The sequence below is a fragment of the Pteropus medius genome, unplaced genomic scaffold (assembly GCF_902729225.1).
Source record: "Pteropus medius unplaced genomic scaffold, Ma_sr-lr_union100, whole genome shotgun sequence".
Taxonomy (NCBI): Eukaryota; Metazoa; Chordata; class Mammalia; order Chiroptera; family Pteropodidae; genus Pteropus; species Pteropus medius.
In genome coordinates, this window is record NW_024343578.1 from 725202 (window position 1) to 740734 (window position 15533).

Consider the following 15533-nt stretch of genomic DNA (forward strand, 5'->3'; position numbering starts at 1 on the left):
AATGTGAAAAACAAAATGAACAGACAAAACAGAAACAAACTCACAGATACAGACACCATTTTGATAACTGCTGGATGGGAGGGGACTTGGCAGGATGGATTAAAAAGGAGAAAGGATTAAGAAGTATAATTTGTTAGTTACAAACTATTCATGGGGATGTAAAGTTTATCATAAGGGACATAGTCAGTAATATTGTAGTAACTGTATGGTGTCAAAGGGGTACCAGATTTATCAGAGTAATCACTTCATAAGTTATATACATGTCTAATCACTACGTTGTACATCTGAAACTAATATAATATTGTATGTCAACTGTAATTGAAAAATAAAAAAATTTTAAAAAGTTCTTACCTCCATAGAACAAAAAAGAACAAAATAAAATCAGAGGGAAGTATTAAGAAAGAAATAATAAAAAGAGTAGAAATCAATAAAATTGAAAACAAAACAACACATTTAATTTAATTAAATAATATAATTAAAAGCTGCTTTTTTGAAAAAAATCAGCAAAATTGATAAACCTCCAGCTACACTGACAAATATAAAAAAGAAGATATAAAACACCAATATCAGAAATTAAATAAGGTATTCTTATGATTCCGTAGTATTAAAAGTTGACAGGAAAATATTACAAACAACTTTATATTAATAAATTTGCTAGCTTAGTAGAAATGGACGAGTTTCTCAAAAACCACAAACTTTTAAAACCCAACCAAGATGAAATAAATAACCTGAATAATTTTGTAACTATCAAGTGAAATGAATTTTTAATTTTAAAGTTCATGAAAAAGAACTATCTAGGCCCAAATAGCTTTACTGGAGAATATTACCAAATAGTTAGAAAATTAACACTAATTTTACTCAATCTTATACTGAAAAGGGAAGAAGGAATATTGTCCAACTAATTCATGAGGACACTCTTACCTTGATACTCAAAACAAAAAAGACAATGCAAAAAAAAAGATAAAAGCAAAAAGTGAAAAAAAAAAAAACATATAAAACCCAAAAAACTTTGACCACTATCTCCTATGAACTTGGTTATAAAACCCTTCAACAAATATTAGAATATAAAATGCAAAACGTTTATAAAAAGAATAATATACTATGACCAAGTAGGATTTATCCCAGGTATGCAAGGCTGGTTCAGCATTCAAAAATTAATCATTGTAATCTATCATGTGAACAGGCTAAAGAAAAAATATTTGACCATATTAATTAACATAGAAAAAGCATTTTATCATGACTCCCAGTCATGATAAAAACTTGTAGCAAGTTAGGAATAGAGAACCACCTCATTTTGATAAGATACCTACAAAAACACATAGCCTTTCATCATTAAGACTAAATATCTTTTCCCTAAATTCAAGACAACGGCAAGGATGTCTACTCTGATTAATTTTATGTAACATAGTACACCAAAGTTCTCTCCTTCATTGCAGATGACATGATTGTCTATATAGAAAATGCCAAAGTATCATTAAAAAGGAAAAAAACCCTCTTAGAACTAATGTTATTTCAGTAAAGTCTCAGGTTACAAGCTCAACCCACAAAAATTAATTACGTTTTTATATACTAACAATGCATATCTAGAGGCTAAAATTAAAAACAATACCAATTATAATACTGCAAAAGAAAACGAATTATTTAGATATGAATTTACCAAAATGTGCAGAATTTTTGTGTTGAAATTTATCAAATGTTAATGAAAGAAACCGGAAAAGATCTAAACAAATTGCAATATGTACTGTATTCATGGTTTGGAAGACTCAACAAAGTAAAGATGTCAATTTTCCAAAAACTGACTATGTTTAATGAAATTTCTATCAAAATTTCATCAGGTTTTTTTTTTTTTTTTGACTTAGACAAGCTTATTATAAAATTTTTATAGAAAGGCACAAGCCCTAGCCCTAGACTAAAACAGTCTTGTGGTGGTGTAGGGGGTGGGGGAAAGAAAGAAAGAATAAGGTGAGAAATATCATTCTACTCATATTAACCCTTGCTATATATCTACTATAATTAAGACAGTGCAATATTAGAGAGACAGAAACAGATCAATAGAACAAAACAGAGAATCCAGAAATACACCCACACAGTTATGCCTGATATTTTACTAAGGTTCAAAAATATTTCAATGAAGGAAGGATAACCTTTTTGACAAAGTACTGAGTCAATTGGACATCCATAGGCAACAAAAATGAACATTGGCCTAAGCCTTACACCTTATATAAATGAACTCAAAGTAGATTGTTAACTTAAATGTAAAATAGATAACTATAAATTTGTTAGAAAAACTATAGGACAAATGTTCAGTATCTAGGGCTTAATAATGAGTTCATAAAATTGACATCAAATGTATGATCTATAGAAGGAAAAGATGATAAATTGGACTTTGCTGTGAAAGATCCTATCTGAAGCATGAGAAGACATATAAAACAGACTATAAAATAATACAGAAAATGACTTTAAGTCACATATATGACAAAGTATCTGAAATATATAAAGAACTGGCAAAAGTCAGTAGTAAAAACAAAAACAAAACAATCCATTTAGAAAATGGGCAAAAGATATGTACAAACATTTACTGATGAGGATGAACAGTTGGCAAATATTAACACATGCTCGAAATGATTAGCCAATAAGGAAGTACAAAATAAAACCACAATGAGATGTCACTACAACTCTATTAGAATTACTAAAAAAAAATAGTGACAACACAAAGTTGGTGGAAATGTAGGGAAACCAGATCATTTATACATTGTAGGTGGGAATGTAAAATGGTATAGCCACTCTGGAAAACAGTTTGGTAGTTCCTTATACAACTAAAATTGCTCAAATCCTGTATGACCTGGTAACTATCCTCTCTGGTAGCACTTATCCCAGAGAAATGACTTATGTTCATGGAAAAACTTGTGCATGAATATTTATAGTAGCCTACATGTAATAGCTAAAAACTGGAAACAACCCAATATCCTTTAATAGTTAAATGTTTAAGCTGGTATATTTATATCATGGAATACTACTTAGCAATGAAAAGGAACAAATTTTTAGTAAACATAACTCAGATGGATGTCCAGAGAATCATGAGTGAAAAAAAGCCAATCCCAAGGGCTATATATTATATGATTATATTTCTGTAACATTTGTCGAATGACAAAATTAAAGAAATGAAGAATAGATTCTCATTTGCCAGGGGTTAGGGACAGGGATAAGAGGCAGGAGATAAGTGGGCACAGTTATGAAAGCTCAGCACAAAGATCTTTGTAGCGATGGAATTGTTCTGTATTTTAACTTTGGTAGTGGTTACTTGACTCTACACATGTGATACAATTGCATGGAACTAAATGCAGACACAGGGAGATGGATGGTGGTGATGGTTGCACAACATGAAGGTATTTGATTCTACTAAAATATATTTGAAAATGGTTAAGATGGCAAATTTTGTGTTATGTGTATTTTACCACAATAAAAAAGGAAAAGGTATTTCTGACATGTTGAGAGATTAGCAGGCCTATAAATTTGTGTTTCTTAAGCAACCTATTTCATTTTTAAATTTCCAATGTGTTGTGTAGCAATATGTGGTCCTACTCTTTATGATCACTCTATGGTTTTGGCCACATGTGATAGATGAGTTCAAAAACATCTCAACAGACTAATTGCTCCAAGATAGTGTAGTTTGATGGTTCAAAAGTTAACACCAGGGCTCTCTCTAGGTGTTGTGGATATGGATCTTTTATTTTTTTGGCTATATACTCTGAATTTTCTTCTGAGCTTATGAAGAACCTCTCATGCTGGAAAGTGAAATATCAACACTTGGTTTCTCAGTTTCTTTTGCATTTAGGCTGTGTACCTTACCTTAGTTTTGCTCATTAGGTGTATTTGCCCCAGAGTTGTTAGGATGTTGGGAATGTGAGGGACTCTCTGCTGCAGTGACTACAAAGTCAGGGCCATGGGGCTGCACAACTGCAGGGCTAGTGGTGATGTCCAATGGTCAGTTACAGCTCGGTTTGTGCTGTAAGCCTCAGTTTCTGGTATTCAGCAGTCGGAGCAACAGTATCTATACCAGCATTTGCATCAAAACTTTGGGCAACATTCTAGGCTATTTTTCTTGATTCTGGTTCTGCAGCCTTCTGTTTATTATGTTCAAGGAAAACAAGTTGGCAGATGCAGGAAAGTATGAAGAAGAAAAGTAAAATCATTAGTCACATCATTGCCAAAGAACATTTTAGTGAATTCCTTTTATATATATTTTCATTCAAAGTAAGAATTTTTTTAACAAAATTATGTTATTTTACATTCCGCTTTTGTTCCCCTTTGCATTCTGCTATTTCCATTTAGTGGCACTTATATGCAAACATGATTTGAAATATTTGCATAATGGTTTAAATGTACTAATAATCTTTAATTGTTAGTAACTTGGACAATTTATTTTTAAGTAGGAATTTATGATATTTAATTACTATTTACTTATTATTTAATATTTATTATTTTTATATATAAATATGAATTAAAAACGACCCATAATTTCACCAGTCAGATAATCCTGCTTGGTGTTAAAAATTAATAAAACCCACATGGTTAGAAAATTCAAGCTGAAAACTACAGAAATGTATAAAAATGAAAAAACAGAAGCTTCCATCTACCTTCTGCACCCTGATCCTTTCTCCCAAAGTTAAACACTGTAAAAAAATTCTTGTTTCTTTTCCAGAAATTTTAAAATTTCAGTAGCTACATGTATGTCTCTACTTATAGGTTTCTTTTTTTATTTACATAAGAGACTGTATTTCTCATACTGTTCTGTACCTGTGTTTCTTTATTAAGAATCATTCTTGAAGATCTTTGTAACATTTTTTAAAGTGGTTCATTCCTTGCTTTATAAATGTGTCTTCAATTCCAGATTTGTTAGTCTTGCCTGCGATACATCGGATCTTCTGCTGGGTTCTTAGATGTAGGATAAATAGTTATGTCACTTGTTATGTCTCCAGGCCTCACCAGCCCACATTTCTTCAGCTCTTAGCACCTACCTACTGGTAGGTCCTCTAACCGTTAACCTCCTTAGTCTTCTTGGTTATTTGCGGGGAGGCCCTAGTTTACTTACACAGGCTCATAGTAAGTCTTCTTTAGCCTTGATTTCCAGTGCCCAAAGTTCCTTAAAATCTGGTCTGCCATTGCCCCAGGGCTGATGCCCTGAGAGAAAGTTCCCTCTTCCCTGTCCAGGGCACTGTCTTCCAGGTTGTCAAGGTGTATCTAATCAGTTTGCTTAGAACCACTGTGGATTTACACATATGTATACACAAGTGTATCTGCCTGTGTGGGTGTACTCAAAACAATAGCACATTCTGTATGAAGAGTTAGTCATCTCAGTTGCTTGCTTCTTCTATATAAGTATGATTTTGGCATGTAACCATCTATATTCTTGCTCACTCATATATTTGCTTATGGTGTTGTGTAACTCTATGAACACTTGTCTGGAATGGAGGAAAGCTTTGTTCTGACTGCAGATGATTATGCCTTTTGAGTTCCTGTGTTCTCCATGAAAAGATAGTGAATTGTCACAGTGGTAGCTGTGTAGGAATGCACTGAGTTTTGATGAAAAAGTTTAATTATTTGACCTATAACCTATTTCCAGAATGTGTGTCTCAAGGCAGAAAATATGTGTTATTAAAAAGACACATTGGCAAAAGGAAGGAAGAATGGAAGGATAAAAAGTGTATCATTGTTCACCTACCTCCATTGTAACCATTGGAAGAATTAGCCAAGTCCTGCATCCTGCACATTGAGGGTCTGCAGCTTTATTGTCTTTGTATTCAGAGCTACTTTGATGCTGCTGCTGCTGCCACCTCTGCTGTCACCCTCTCCTCCCGCTCATTATTGCTGCTACTACAATCATTATTTGTATTACCATTCCAGATTCATTCTAAATGAATCAAGTAGTCCAAAAATTTGTTTGAGTCACACACTATGAAACATGCATTTGGAATGATTTCCTGAGAAAGCCTGGGTGCAGAATACAAATATTTTGAATGGACTTATCTTAGAGTTGTACTGCTATTTTTCCTTGTCATTTTAAAACCGTTAATATGAATAAATTGTTTGTACAGTGGAGCTTTCTTTTAATCCTTAGATAAGAAATACGTGGTTTGAAAGCAGAGAATAAAAACATGAATGATAATGTACGCAATGCCCACTAGAAGGTCCTGGCTGCTGCTTCTGGGCAGGCGTTATAATCGGCTTTTTGGTGTGTTTATTTCAGGCTGCAGATAGTGGATAAAAGTGGCTGGTAGGTTGCCAACACATGACTTAGTTGCCAAATGGAGTGTTTAGTACTTGTTACATTTGATTTATATCACAAGTTCTTCCCATTAACAGTCTACTGGTGATAACCTACTTGGCTTTTCATGTGGTTACTTTGAAACAACCACTTGACAACATTTGGCATATCACAAAATTTAATACGGAATGAAGGAGCGAGTGAATGACTACATAGGTTCTGCCATATACTGATATGGTCTTGATGCAGAATGGGTACCCATTCTGTTCACTGAGTGAATAAATCTGGCATATGTGTTTCTCGGATTCATTGTACCACAATGAGGTCTATGGATTTAGACTTAAAGGGCTGGTGAAAGGGATAGAAATAGAAATAACAGAGTTTACATGTCTGAAGGGCTTGTATTTTTATGGAGAGAGATATACTGCTCATCTGTATCACCATTTAAATACATGGAAGAAAGAAGCCCTCATCAAAACAGCATTGTTTCTAAGTCAAAGTGTAACCTTGTAATACTGACAATTCCATAATCTCATAACCTTTTCTTTTTTTTAACAAATCCACTTCAGGAATCTTGGCTTTGGATATGTAATAAAACATGCATTAAATATGGTGATCTTTATTTTCAGATTGAAAATTTGCAAGAACAACTTAGGGATAAAGACAAACAACTGACCAATCTGAAAGACAGAGTGAAGTCCCTGCAGACAGATTCCAGTAATACAGATACTGCCCTGGCGACGCTCGAGGAGGCTTTGTCAGAGAAGGTGAGCTTGGACTATGAAGCGAGGTATCAGGATTTAAGGAAACATGGTTGGGAGGAGATGGTCCAAATACATTTAAATGGGCCTGCTTTTCTCCATGCACTCACACTACCCCCAATCCCAGCTGGACCCACTCCCATGCTAGCCCTCTTCAGTAGACTCGCACACTGAAAAGAGTGTCTTTTGGAAATGCAAACCTGATCACATCACCCTTGGCCCTGCTTAAAAACCTTCACTTGCTTGTCGTTCTTAGGATGATAAAAAGTGGAATCCTTAACCTGGCCCATTGGGTCCATCCTTTTATCTGATCTGGCTCTTTCCTGAACAACTGCCTCTCTGCCTGCCTTACTCCTCTTCCTTTCCCCAACCCCCACTATTCCCTTTCTCCCTCTTATTCTCCCCCACTCCCTCTCCTTTCTTCCTTCACAGTAGTTAAGAATGTGGGCATTGGAGCCAGACTGCCTGAGTTCACATCCTAGGTTGACATTTGCTACTTTGGACAAGTTACTCAACCTTTCACTTCCTCAGTTTCTTCATTTGTAAAGGGATAATAATAGTTCCTACCTCAGTGGATTGTAATTGGAGAACATGCATTAATACATGGAACGTGTTTAGAAAAATTGGTAAATAAGTTATAGGTGTTGTTATTATTATTCTTTTATTAATCATTTCCTCAGAGAAGCCGCCTAGGTAAAATCCTCTATTATGTTCTCATGAATACTATGAATTTCCTAGAGCTTATGTCACAATCTTAATTGTGCTTTTATCTATTTTTATGTGATTAATTGATCTCTGCCAGACTCCACGCCCAAACAAAACACCCATATTTGTGTGTTATTTATGTGTGTTAGGACAATACCTACATGAGGGATTACTCAGTGGATATTGATTGAGTGAGCCCCCACTGTATGACAGCTATTGCGTGAGCACTAGAGATGCAGTGGAGGAGAGAATGAGTGAAAATCCTGGCTCTAGATTTTAATGAGGGTGAAGGAGAGACAGACAATAAATAAATAAGTAAAATGCATGTGACTTCAGAGGTTAAGTAACTCTCAGGGCATTAAATTTTCTATTTGCAAAATAGGAGCATTAGATGAAATGGCCTCCAGATTCCCCAAACCAGTGTATCTTAAAGAAGTCTTCTTTGACTTTTACTTCAGAGGGACCAGGAGGTGCTTGTTGAAAGTCTAAATTATTAGAGCTCATCTATATCTATTGAATCAGAACCTTGATTAGGGCCTGGCAATCTGTACTTTAGCAAGCTCCCCAGGTCATTTTGGTGTACACTCTAGTCTGAGAACCACTGATCTATACTAAAAATATAGGAGAAAAAGTCATATTCTATGACTAGATAGTCTTTATGTTCCTATTAAAACTTATAAGATTCTAACTTTAGGATTAAATTATAAGATTTTATTTGAAGACTTGTAAAAGTAAATATGTTGATTTTTCAGGGAAAGATATTCTTTTTTCAGTTTTTAAGAATGTATTATCTAAGCTCTGTGCAGTTATTTTGTTTGTAAAATTTGAATGAGGGGATTGTTGGTTTAAAAACTTTAATGAATATGTATCCCTTTTGCAGTTTTTGCGTGGTAGGATGTCAGCTTATTTGTATCTTCATTTTTTTCCCTCCAAATCTCCAGAAGTAAACATATGTCATATAACTTTCCATGTCAAATATTCTTGGCAGGATTTTATCACTTCTTTTCCCTGGCCATATTAAGATTTGATTTATTCTAGTTTAAGTCCCAAAGAATTCCCAAATCTGAAACTACTCCCTTTATTTAAGCACTTCCTTTGAGACTGAGGGGGTGACTGGGGAGGAAAGCTGAGGCCTGTGGGAGTCTGGCTCCCTCAAACTGTCTCTACTACTTGATAATTGCAATAAGTGGGGCAAGCCTATTCTGTCAGTGTCTTTCAGTAACTTATTTTCAAAATGCACATTTAAATTAGCTAACCTCTAAGTTCCATTCTCTTTTCTCCTTTACAGTAATTGTTCCATTCGCTGATCTGCAGTCTCAGGCACACGAAATCTGAATTGGGCCATAGATGAAGAGTAGAGAACTTAGATGCTACAAAGGGCCTGGCAGGGAACACAAATGAGGGAATTGGGTTTGTTGTGATGTAGTAGAGACTGTTGGCAACTATGGTGAGCTGAAGAATCCTTGACTTATCTCAGAACATTCAAGTTTATATTTTTAAAAATTATGATGCTTAAGCTAAACAAGATAGCTCTGTGGGCCAGCTTTGACCTGTGAGCTGTTAGTTTCCGACCCTATCTGCATCTGATTTTTGTTGCCTCTCACAGTAATAAAGAATACAAGCAAACAGAGCAATTTACTTAGAGGGAATTTTCAAAAGGTGCCATCATCACAATTCTAGTGTGTTTGAGAAGCACAGACAAAAATGTCAGGTAGGAAATGGCAAAGTTCTCTACCATGGGACAAAGAATAGTAGACTTAAGTATTTATTTCAGTGGGTATCAAATTTCTCTGTGCATCCAAAAAATCTTATTTAGGGAGCTTCTTAAAATATAGTTTCCTAGGTTCCATTTTCTAATGATTTTGATTCAGTTGCTGTGGGGCCAATGAACTTGTGATTTTTAACAAGCATACCCAGAAGACCACACTTTAAGAAACACTAAATTTATGCTCTTTTATTTTAAAGATGGGAGAAGGGCTCAGTGAGGTGAAATGACTTGCCCAGAAATGAAAATCTGGGACATGTGCAGCACAATTCTCCATTTCCGAGCCCTGGGGAGCATCATTAATCAACCATGGCACAAGCTAACTTCTCAACCCAGCATTTCAGGAAGTTACTTGTACTCTGTCTAAGTTGGCCCTTGGTTAGGACTTTGTTGCCTACCTTGGATTATCCAAAGGCCTCTCAGGTCACAGGTGATAGAATAGTACTAAAACTCAAACCTTCTTTTCATCGTGCGTTTGATATCACCATCTCCTTAATGGCCTTTCTCTCAAAAGTTCTATTTTTATTGACATATAATTGAATAGATCCTTTAGAACAAGACATAGTGCAAAAAATAAAATGATTAATTAAATATCATGAATTCATAACAACACTTAATTATTTGCTGTCTTTTGGCCATTGAATAGATCTCATTAGGCACTATTTACCATTCCACTTGGATTATTATATCCCAGAGAATGTTATTCCTTCTGATTTCCAAGAATTTATTCAGATATCCGGAGTGCGCAAAAAATAATGCTGCTTAGCAAGATTGAGTATGACTTAGTTCTAGGACTGACACACAGAAGCTCAAGAGACAGACCCCATGGTATTTATGAAGCTGGTCTCCCAAGCCTTGCTATAGCCACATAGCAGATAAGCAGTTGAGAAAGCCAGATAGCAGAGCTAGAGGCCACTGTAATTCAGTTCCCACCCAGTGATAAAGCACAAATAGATTAGACCTGTGCAGAGCCAGATGAGTGCACAAGGAACACTTGCCAATGCAAATAAGACTAAAACAAGAACACATTGTTGGAATTTCTGCAAGTTAGCTGTTAATCAAGTAGATCATGGCATATTAGGGCTTTTTAACACATGTTTTTGACATCTGGCCCTGTGCGGCTGACAGTTAAATTAGTTTTGTGATTGACGGAGAAATATTTTGGAGTATTGAATCATCAATAACACTTAAAAACATTATAGTGCTTGCTGATTTTTTTTGTCATCGATGCCCAGTCAATAGTACAAGTGGTTAGAGCAAATCAACCTACTGTCCAAGTGACTCTGACACCTTCTGGATGTTAACACACATACTTAATTTTATTTCCCTTCCTTTGAAGACAAGATGATCCCTAATTTGAGTTCTTATTCCTTCCATCAGCCTTTTTAATTGCCTGTTGTATGCCAGACAGTCTGCCTATCCCTTTGGATTTGAGTGCTGCTCTTTGAAAAGCTAGGCTGGGAGGATGGGCATGCAGTAAACCGTGTGAAGGGTGCTGAGTGGGAATAAATGTCACATGATCCAGCCAGAGTGACTCCTGGGAAAGTTTCCAAATAGGTGACATGGTCAGTTTGAGGCTTTAAAAATGTCACTCCAGCAGCCATGTGGTAGAAGTGATGAGATGGAGAGGGCCCGGTAGCCGGGTGACCAGTTGTGAGGCTTTTGAAATAAATGTAGGCAAAAGGCAGTGAGGGCTCAGTTGCTGAAATTATTAAAAGCCCTTGAGAGACTTACTATTCACTGAAGCTGTTTCCTTCTTTTGTAGATCACAAAATCATCCACTCACCAATGTCACAGACAAAATAAAATAGAACTGTAACTGGAATCAAGAAGAAACAATTATAGGCAATTAATTAATAGATTCATTTTGATGCAGGACAGGGCAAATTTCCTGAAGAGTGGGGGGGAGGTGGGGGGGGCAGGGGGTGAGTGAGAAGACCATCCTGCCAGAGAGAAGAGGGTCCTTTGGTGGAGAGCGTAGAAAGAATTCAACATACGCTCCAAAGTTAGAGTCAAAAGGAAACTTCAGATATATATTTTGGGTAATTTGTAACAAATTTTTGAAATCTAACTCAAACTTTTTTCAAATGAAATTTTCCTTAAAAACAAAAGGTTCTTATTTTGGTATCAGGAAGATTCCACCATTTTGGAAACATGTATACCAGAGTCATGTTTTCATTTCAGTATGAAAGTCAAGGGTAGACGGGTCCTCACATCTCCTTGAATGCTCCAGGAATATGTTTGTGGCAATGTGGTCTCATGGGCTTAGCTAAGACTGAGAGCCCTGAAGGCTAGGGTGGGCCTTCTGTTTTTTATCTGGGTGACCTTGGATGAGTCAGCTATCCTCTCTGAGCCTGGGTTTCCTCACCTCTACACTGTTCCCAGTGGTTCGGACCTCAAAGCTCTGATGAGGACTAGATACGTAGGGCACATCATAGTGCCTAACACATAGTAAGCTCTCAATAAAGGAAAGCTGCTATGTGAACTTTGCTCAAATTTAAAGTGTTTTGGTGTTTCTACAGATTGCCAAGAAGCCATTGAAAAAGTCTGGAAGTAAAAAAACATCTCTAGACACATCAGAAAATCACTTTTGCAATGACCTTATTCTTTATTTTGTTTCAGGTTCTCACTGTGAATTAGCCCTAAGTCCTGGAGGACCTAGGCCTCACTTCAGTTCCCTTTCTAGTCCTAGATGACTCTTCAGAAACCAAAGAAAGTTCTTGGACATCAAATGGGAAAGCTAGGCAAAGAGGGTGGAGCCTGGAGGTTGTTTCTGCTTCTTTCCCTTGCCTGTACAAGGCTTTGGCAAGCTTAGAGTCTTAGAGGGAGGTGGCTGAACCTCCCTCTTTGGGAATTGCTCTTGAAATTTTCTAGGTATCACCATGAACCAATAACAATCTCAGAACTTGAACATTAAGGTCCCTTGCGACTCTATGTTGCTAACTTTTATTAACAAGCCAAAAGCTATATTGGTCTGTTACATTCTCTTCACAATTCTAGTTTTGAATATGTTGAGTGTGTTGATTCTGTAGAGAATTTTTTACATTTACTGCCTCATTTCTTTTTGTAGCATGCTGTGGCACATATACTGATGGGTTCTCACCTCTTCTTTTCTGACAATTGCCTCACAGGAAAGAATAATTGAGCGTTTGAAAGAACAACGGGAGAGAGATGATCGAGAAAGACTAGAAGAGATAGAATCTTTCCGAAAAGAGAACAAAGACCTGAAAGAGAAGGTCAACGCTTTACAAGCGGAACTGACTGAAAAAGAGGTGAGTCTGGAAAAACAAATGAACCATGTTGTTAGAACTCATAAAACCATATTCGTGGTAGCCTCAAGACACTAGAGACTTAGTTCGAGGGACTGTATGAGGCCTTGGGAAACATTGTTACCGTCCCTTCATAAAGCTTTCTGAATTCAAAGGAGAAAGTATTTACTATAACTTCTTTCATGGGTGATGCTCTGCATATCTTCTCTGCTCTACTAACTGTGTACAATGTAGCTCCTTGAAATTCCTTTTGATGTTTTACCATATTTGTGGAGCTTAGAGGATTCTATGTTTTTTTCATTGTCCCATGAGTCTTCATTTGAGATAACAACAATAGCATTGATGATAATGATAATAACACCTCCACTTTATCGAAGGCCTTTTACATGCTAATGCTTGTGCTGAGTGCTTTACATTCATCTGTACTTCTCAAATGGATCACTTGATACCCCCAGGTTAAGAGATATGGTACTATGCTGGATGCAAAGATATAGGTTAACTATGGCTACTCTTCTAGGAAATCATTTTCACATTATGGTAAATAATTTAAAACAATATTTTAATGCTAGCGCAAACATGGAAACAGAAGACAGATTTCACATTTTTATAGTAAAACAATATATTTTAAAGAAATTTCTTGCTTGAGGGGTTTATGGAGAGGTTGCTTTGGGCTATATCCCCAAACTCTGAGGGATACCTCTAACCCCTTTAGTTTACTTAGGGATACTTTGGTGAAGAGATTTGAGAAGCAGCAATGTACATTATTTTATTTAATCTCCAAAACTCTGATGTATGTGTCATTGTTCACCATTGGTTTCTTCATTTTATTTTGTCTGTAGGAAATGTTCATCTCCTTAGGGCTATTACAGATCCTTTCACCCTGCTAGGCATATTTGCACATTTCCCAGCTCCAAAGTATTACTTCAACCATTGGGTTTTGATAATTCTATGTAAATCAAAGTACTATCTAAATCAGGAATCAAAGAAGGGAAGAATTGATAAGTAATTGGAGTTTCGAGAAACCCAAGCAAAATTTATACTACCTAAAATTTAAGCTTAAAATTTAAGTTTTTAGAGAGATTAGTTCTTTGATATGAAAATAAAGAATGTAAATCCTCTTCTTACTATTTCACTGCTAAATTCAACTTGGAGGATCTGTAATTACTGTAGCTGATATGTGACAGAAGGCACGGAAGCTTTGACCTCATTTGCAGCATTCTTCACCGATTGCAAGTGTTATTCATGGGTTTACAACTTAAAAAAATACACACACACACTTCTAATTGAAAAGAGATTTTGGTGATATGGTGGAGCATAAGCTTTAAATGGAAATAATTTTGTAAATAATGCCTACATTGTATGAATTTCAGACAGGCATTTCAGCAAACATTTATTGTTCCTGTATAATAATGTGCCTGCCACTGGGCTGAGCTTGTCAGTTAAGTTTCTACCAGAAAAACAGAACTGTATTAAGAAATTTAACCATATTAAGAAATTTATTGCAAGGAATTGGCTTACATAGTTAGGGGGGCTGGCTAGGCAAGTCCGAAATTCATAGAGCAGGCCATTAAGAAAGGCAGGCTAGAAACTCTCACACGGTAGGTGACGCTGCAGTCCACAGGTGGAATTTCTTCATTCTCAGGGCAACCTCAGTTTTACTCTTAAGGACTTTCAATTGATAGGATTAGGCCCACCCTATTACGAAGAATTGTATCCTTTATGTAACGTTAACTGATTATAAATGTTAGTCACATCTGCAAAATACTTTCACAGCATCACTCAGATTAGCATTTGATTTAATAACTGGGGACTGTAGCCTAGCCAAGTTAACACATAAAGCTATTACACCCAGCAATATTAAAAGTTATAAAGAAAACAACATGTAATTGTCAGCAAGGAGCTTATAACTTAGATGGGTGTTAGTAATCTTCACCATGACAAAATGCCTGAATTATAAAGCCTTTTATTATTTCTGTGGGACTGATATGATAAAGAGTATTGATATTTGAGTTGGAGGCCTGGGTTTGAGACCTGTAATCTCCCTTTTTAATTTGGGAACATTGGAGAAGATACTCAGTTCATGAGGGCTTCAGTTTCATGACCTGAAAAATGATATATGCAAGTATTTATTTCTTTGGTTTTTGAACTATACAGGGAAGCTCTTAGTTTCTGAGTATGATTGATGAATGGAACAATTTAGGTAACCCCATGTCTGAGTTGGGGAGAGTCATTACATCTGCTGAATCTGAATTTACAAAGGACTAGAACATAAAATCTACTCTAAATTTTTAAATCATTTTATCTTTGATGATACAGAAGATGTTTGAAAAACCGTTGGACATTTTTCTGTTAAAGAAATAAAATTTGATAAAAACTTAATAGGATTTGTTCTGAGAGGGAGGGTGGGAAAGCATTAAAGTCAGTATTTTCCTTCATATTTGTCTTAGAGTCTGCGTGACCTGACAGCAATAAATGTAAATGGAAGGTTCAGGATGTCTGTTTTACCCTGACATGTAAAGACCACCTCGGGACTTACATCATTAGCATGACTTTGAGACATGAAACATGCATTTACTGACCACACCATTTAGTCACATTTGATTCTATTGCAATTAGATCCAGCTCTGTTCTGTAAGCTGGCCAACTTTAATTTCCTGGCCAGAGCCGACTATTGTTACCTTAGTAAGACTATATTTACCTTTTCTGTCTAATGCACACTTTATTGCTATGTGTAGAATTAATGTATTCAAATTGAAGACATTGCTAGT

General features: G+C 35.9%; 1 protein-coding gene across 18 annotated transcripts in view; it reads left to right on the forward strand.

Annotated features, from left to right (window-relative positions):
- ERC2 (ELKS/RAB6-interacting/CAST family member 2) overlaps positions 1–15533 on the forward strand; it is a 907956-nt gene that overhangs the window by 419915 nt on the left and 472508 nt on the right. For all 18 annotated transcript variants that reach the window (XM_039867403.1, XM_039867394.1, XM_039867401.1 and 15 more), the window contains exons 8-9: positions 6895–7032; positions 12628–12768. In XM_039867403.1, coding sequence (XP_039723337.1) covers positions 6895–7032; positions 12628–12768 — 279 coding nt within the window. The remainder of the gene's footprint in view (positions 1–6894; positions 7033–12627; positions 12769–15533) is intronic.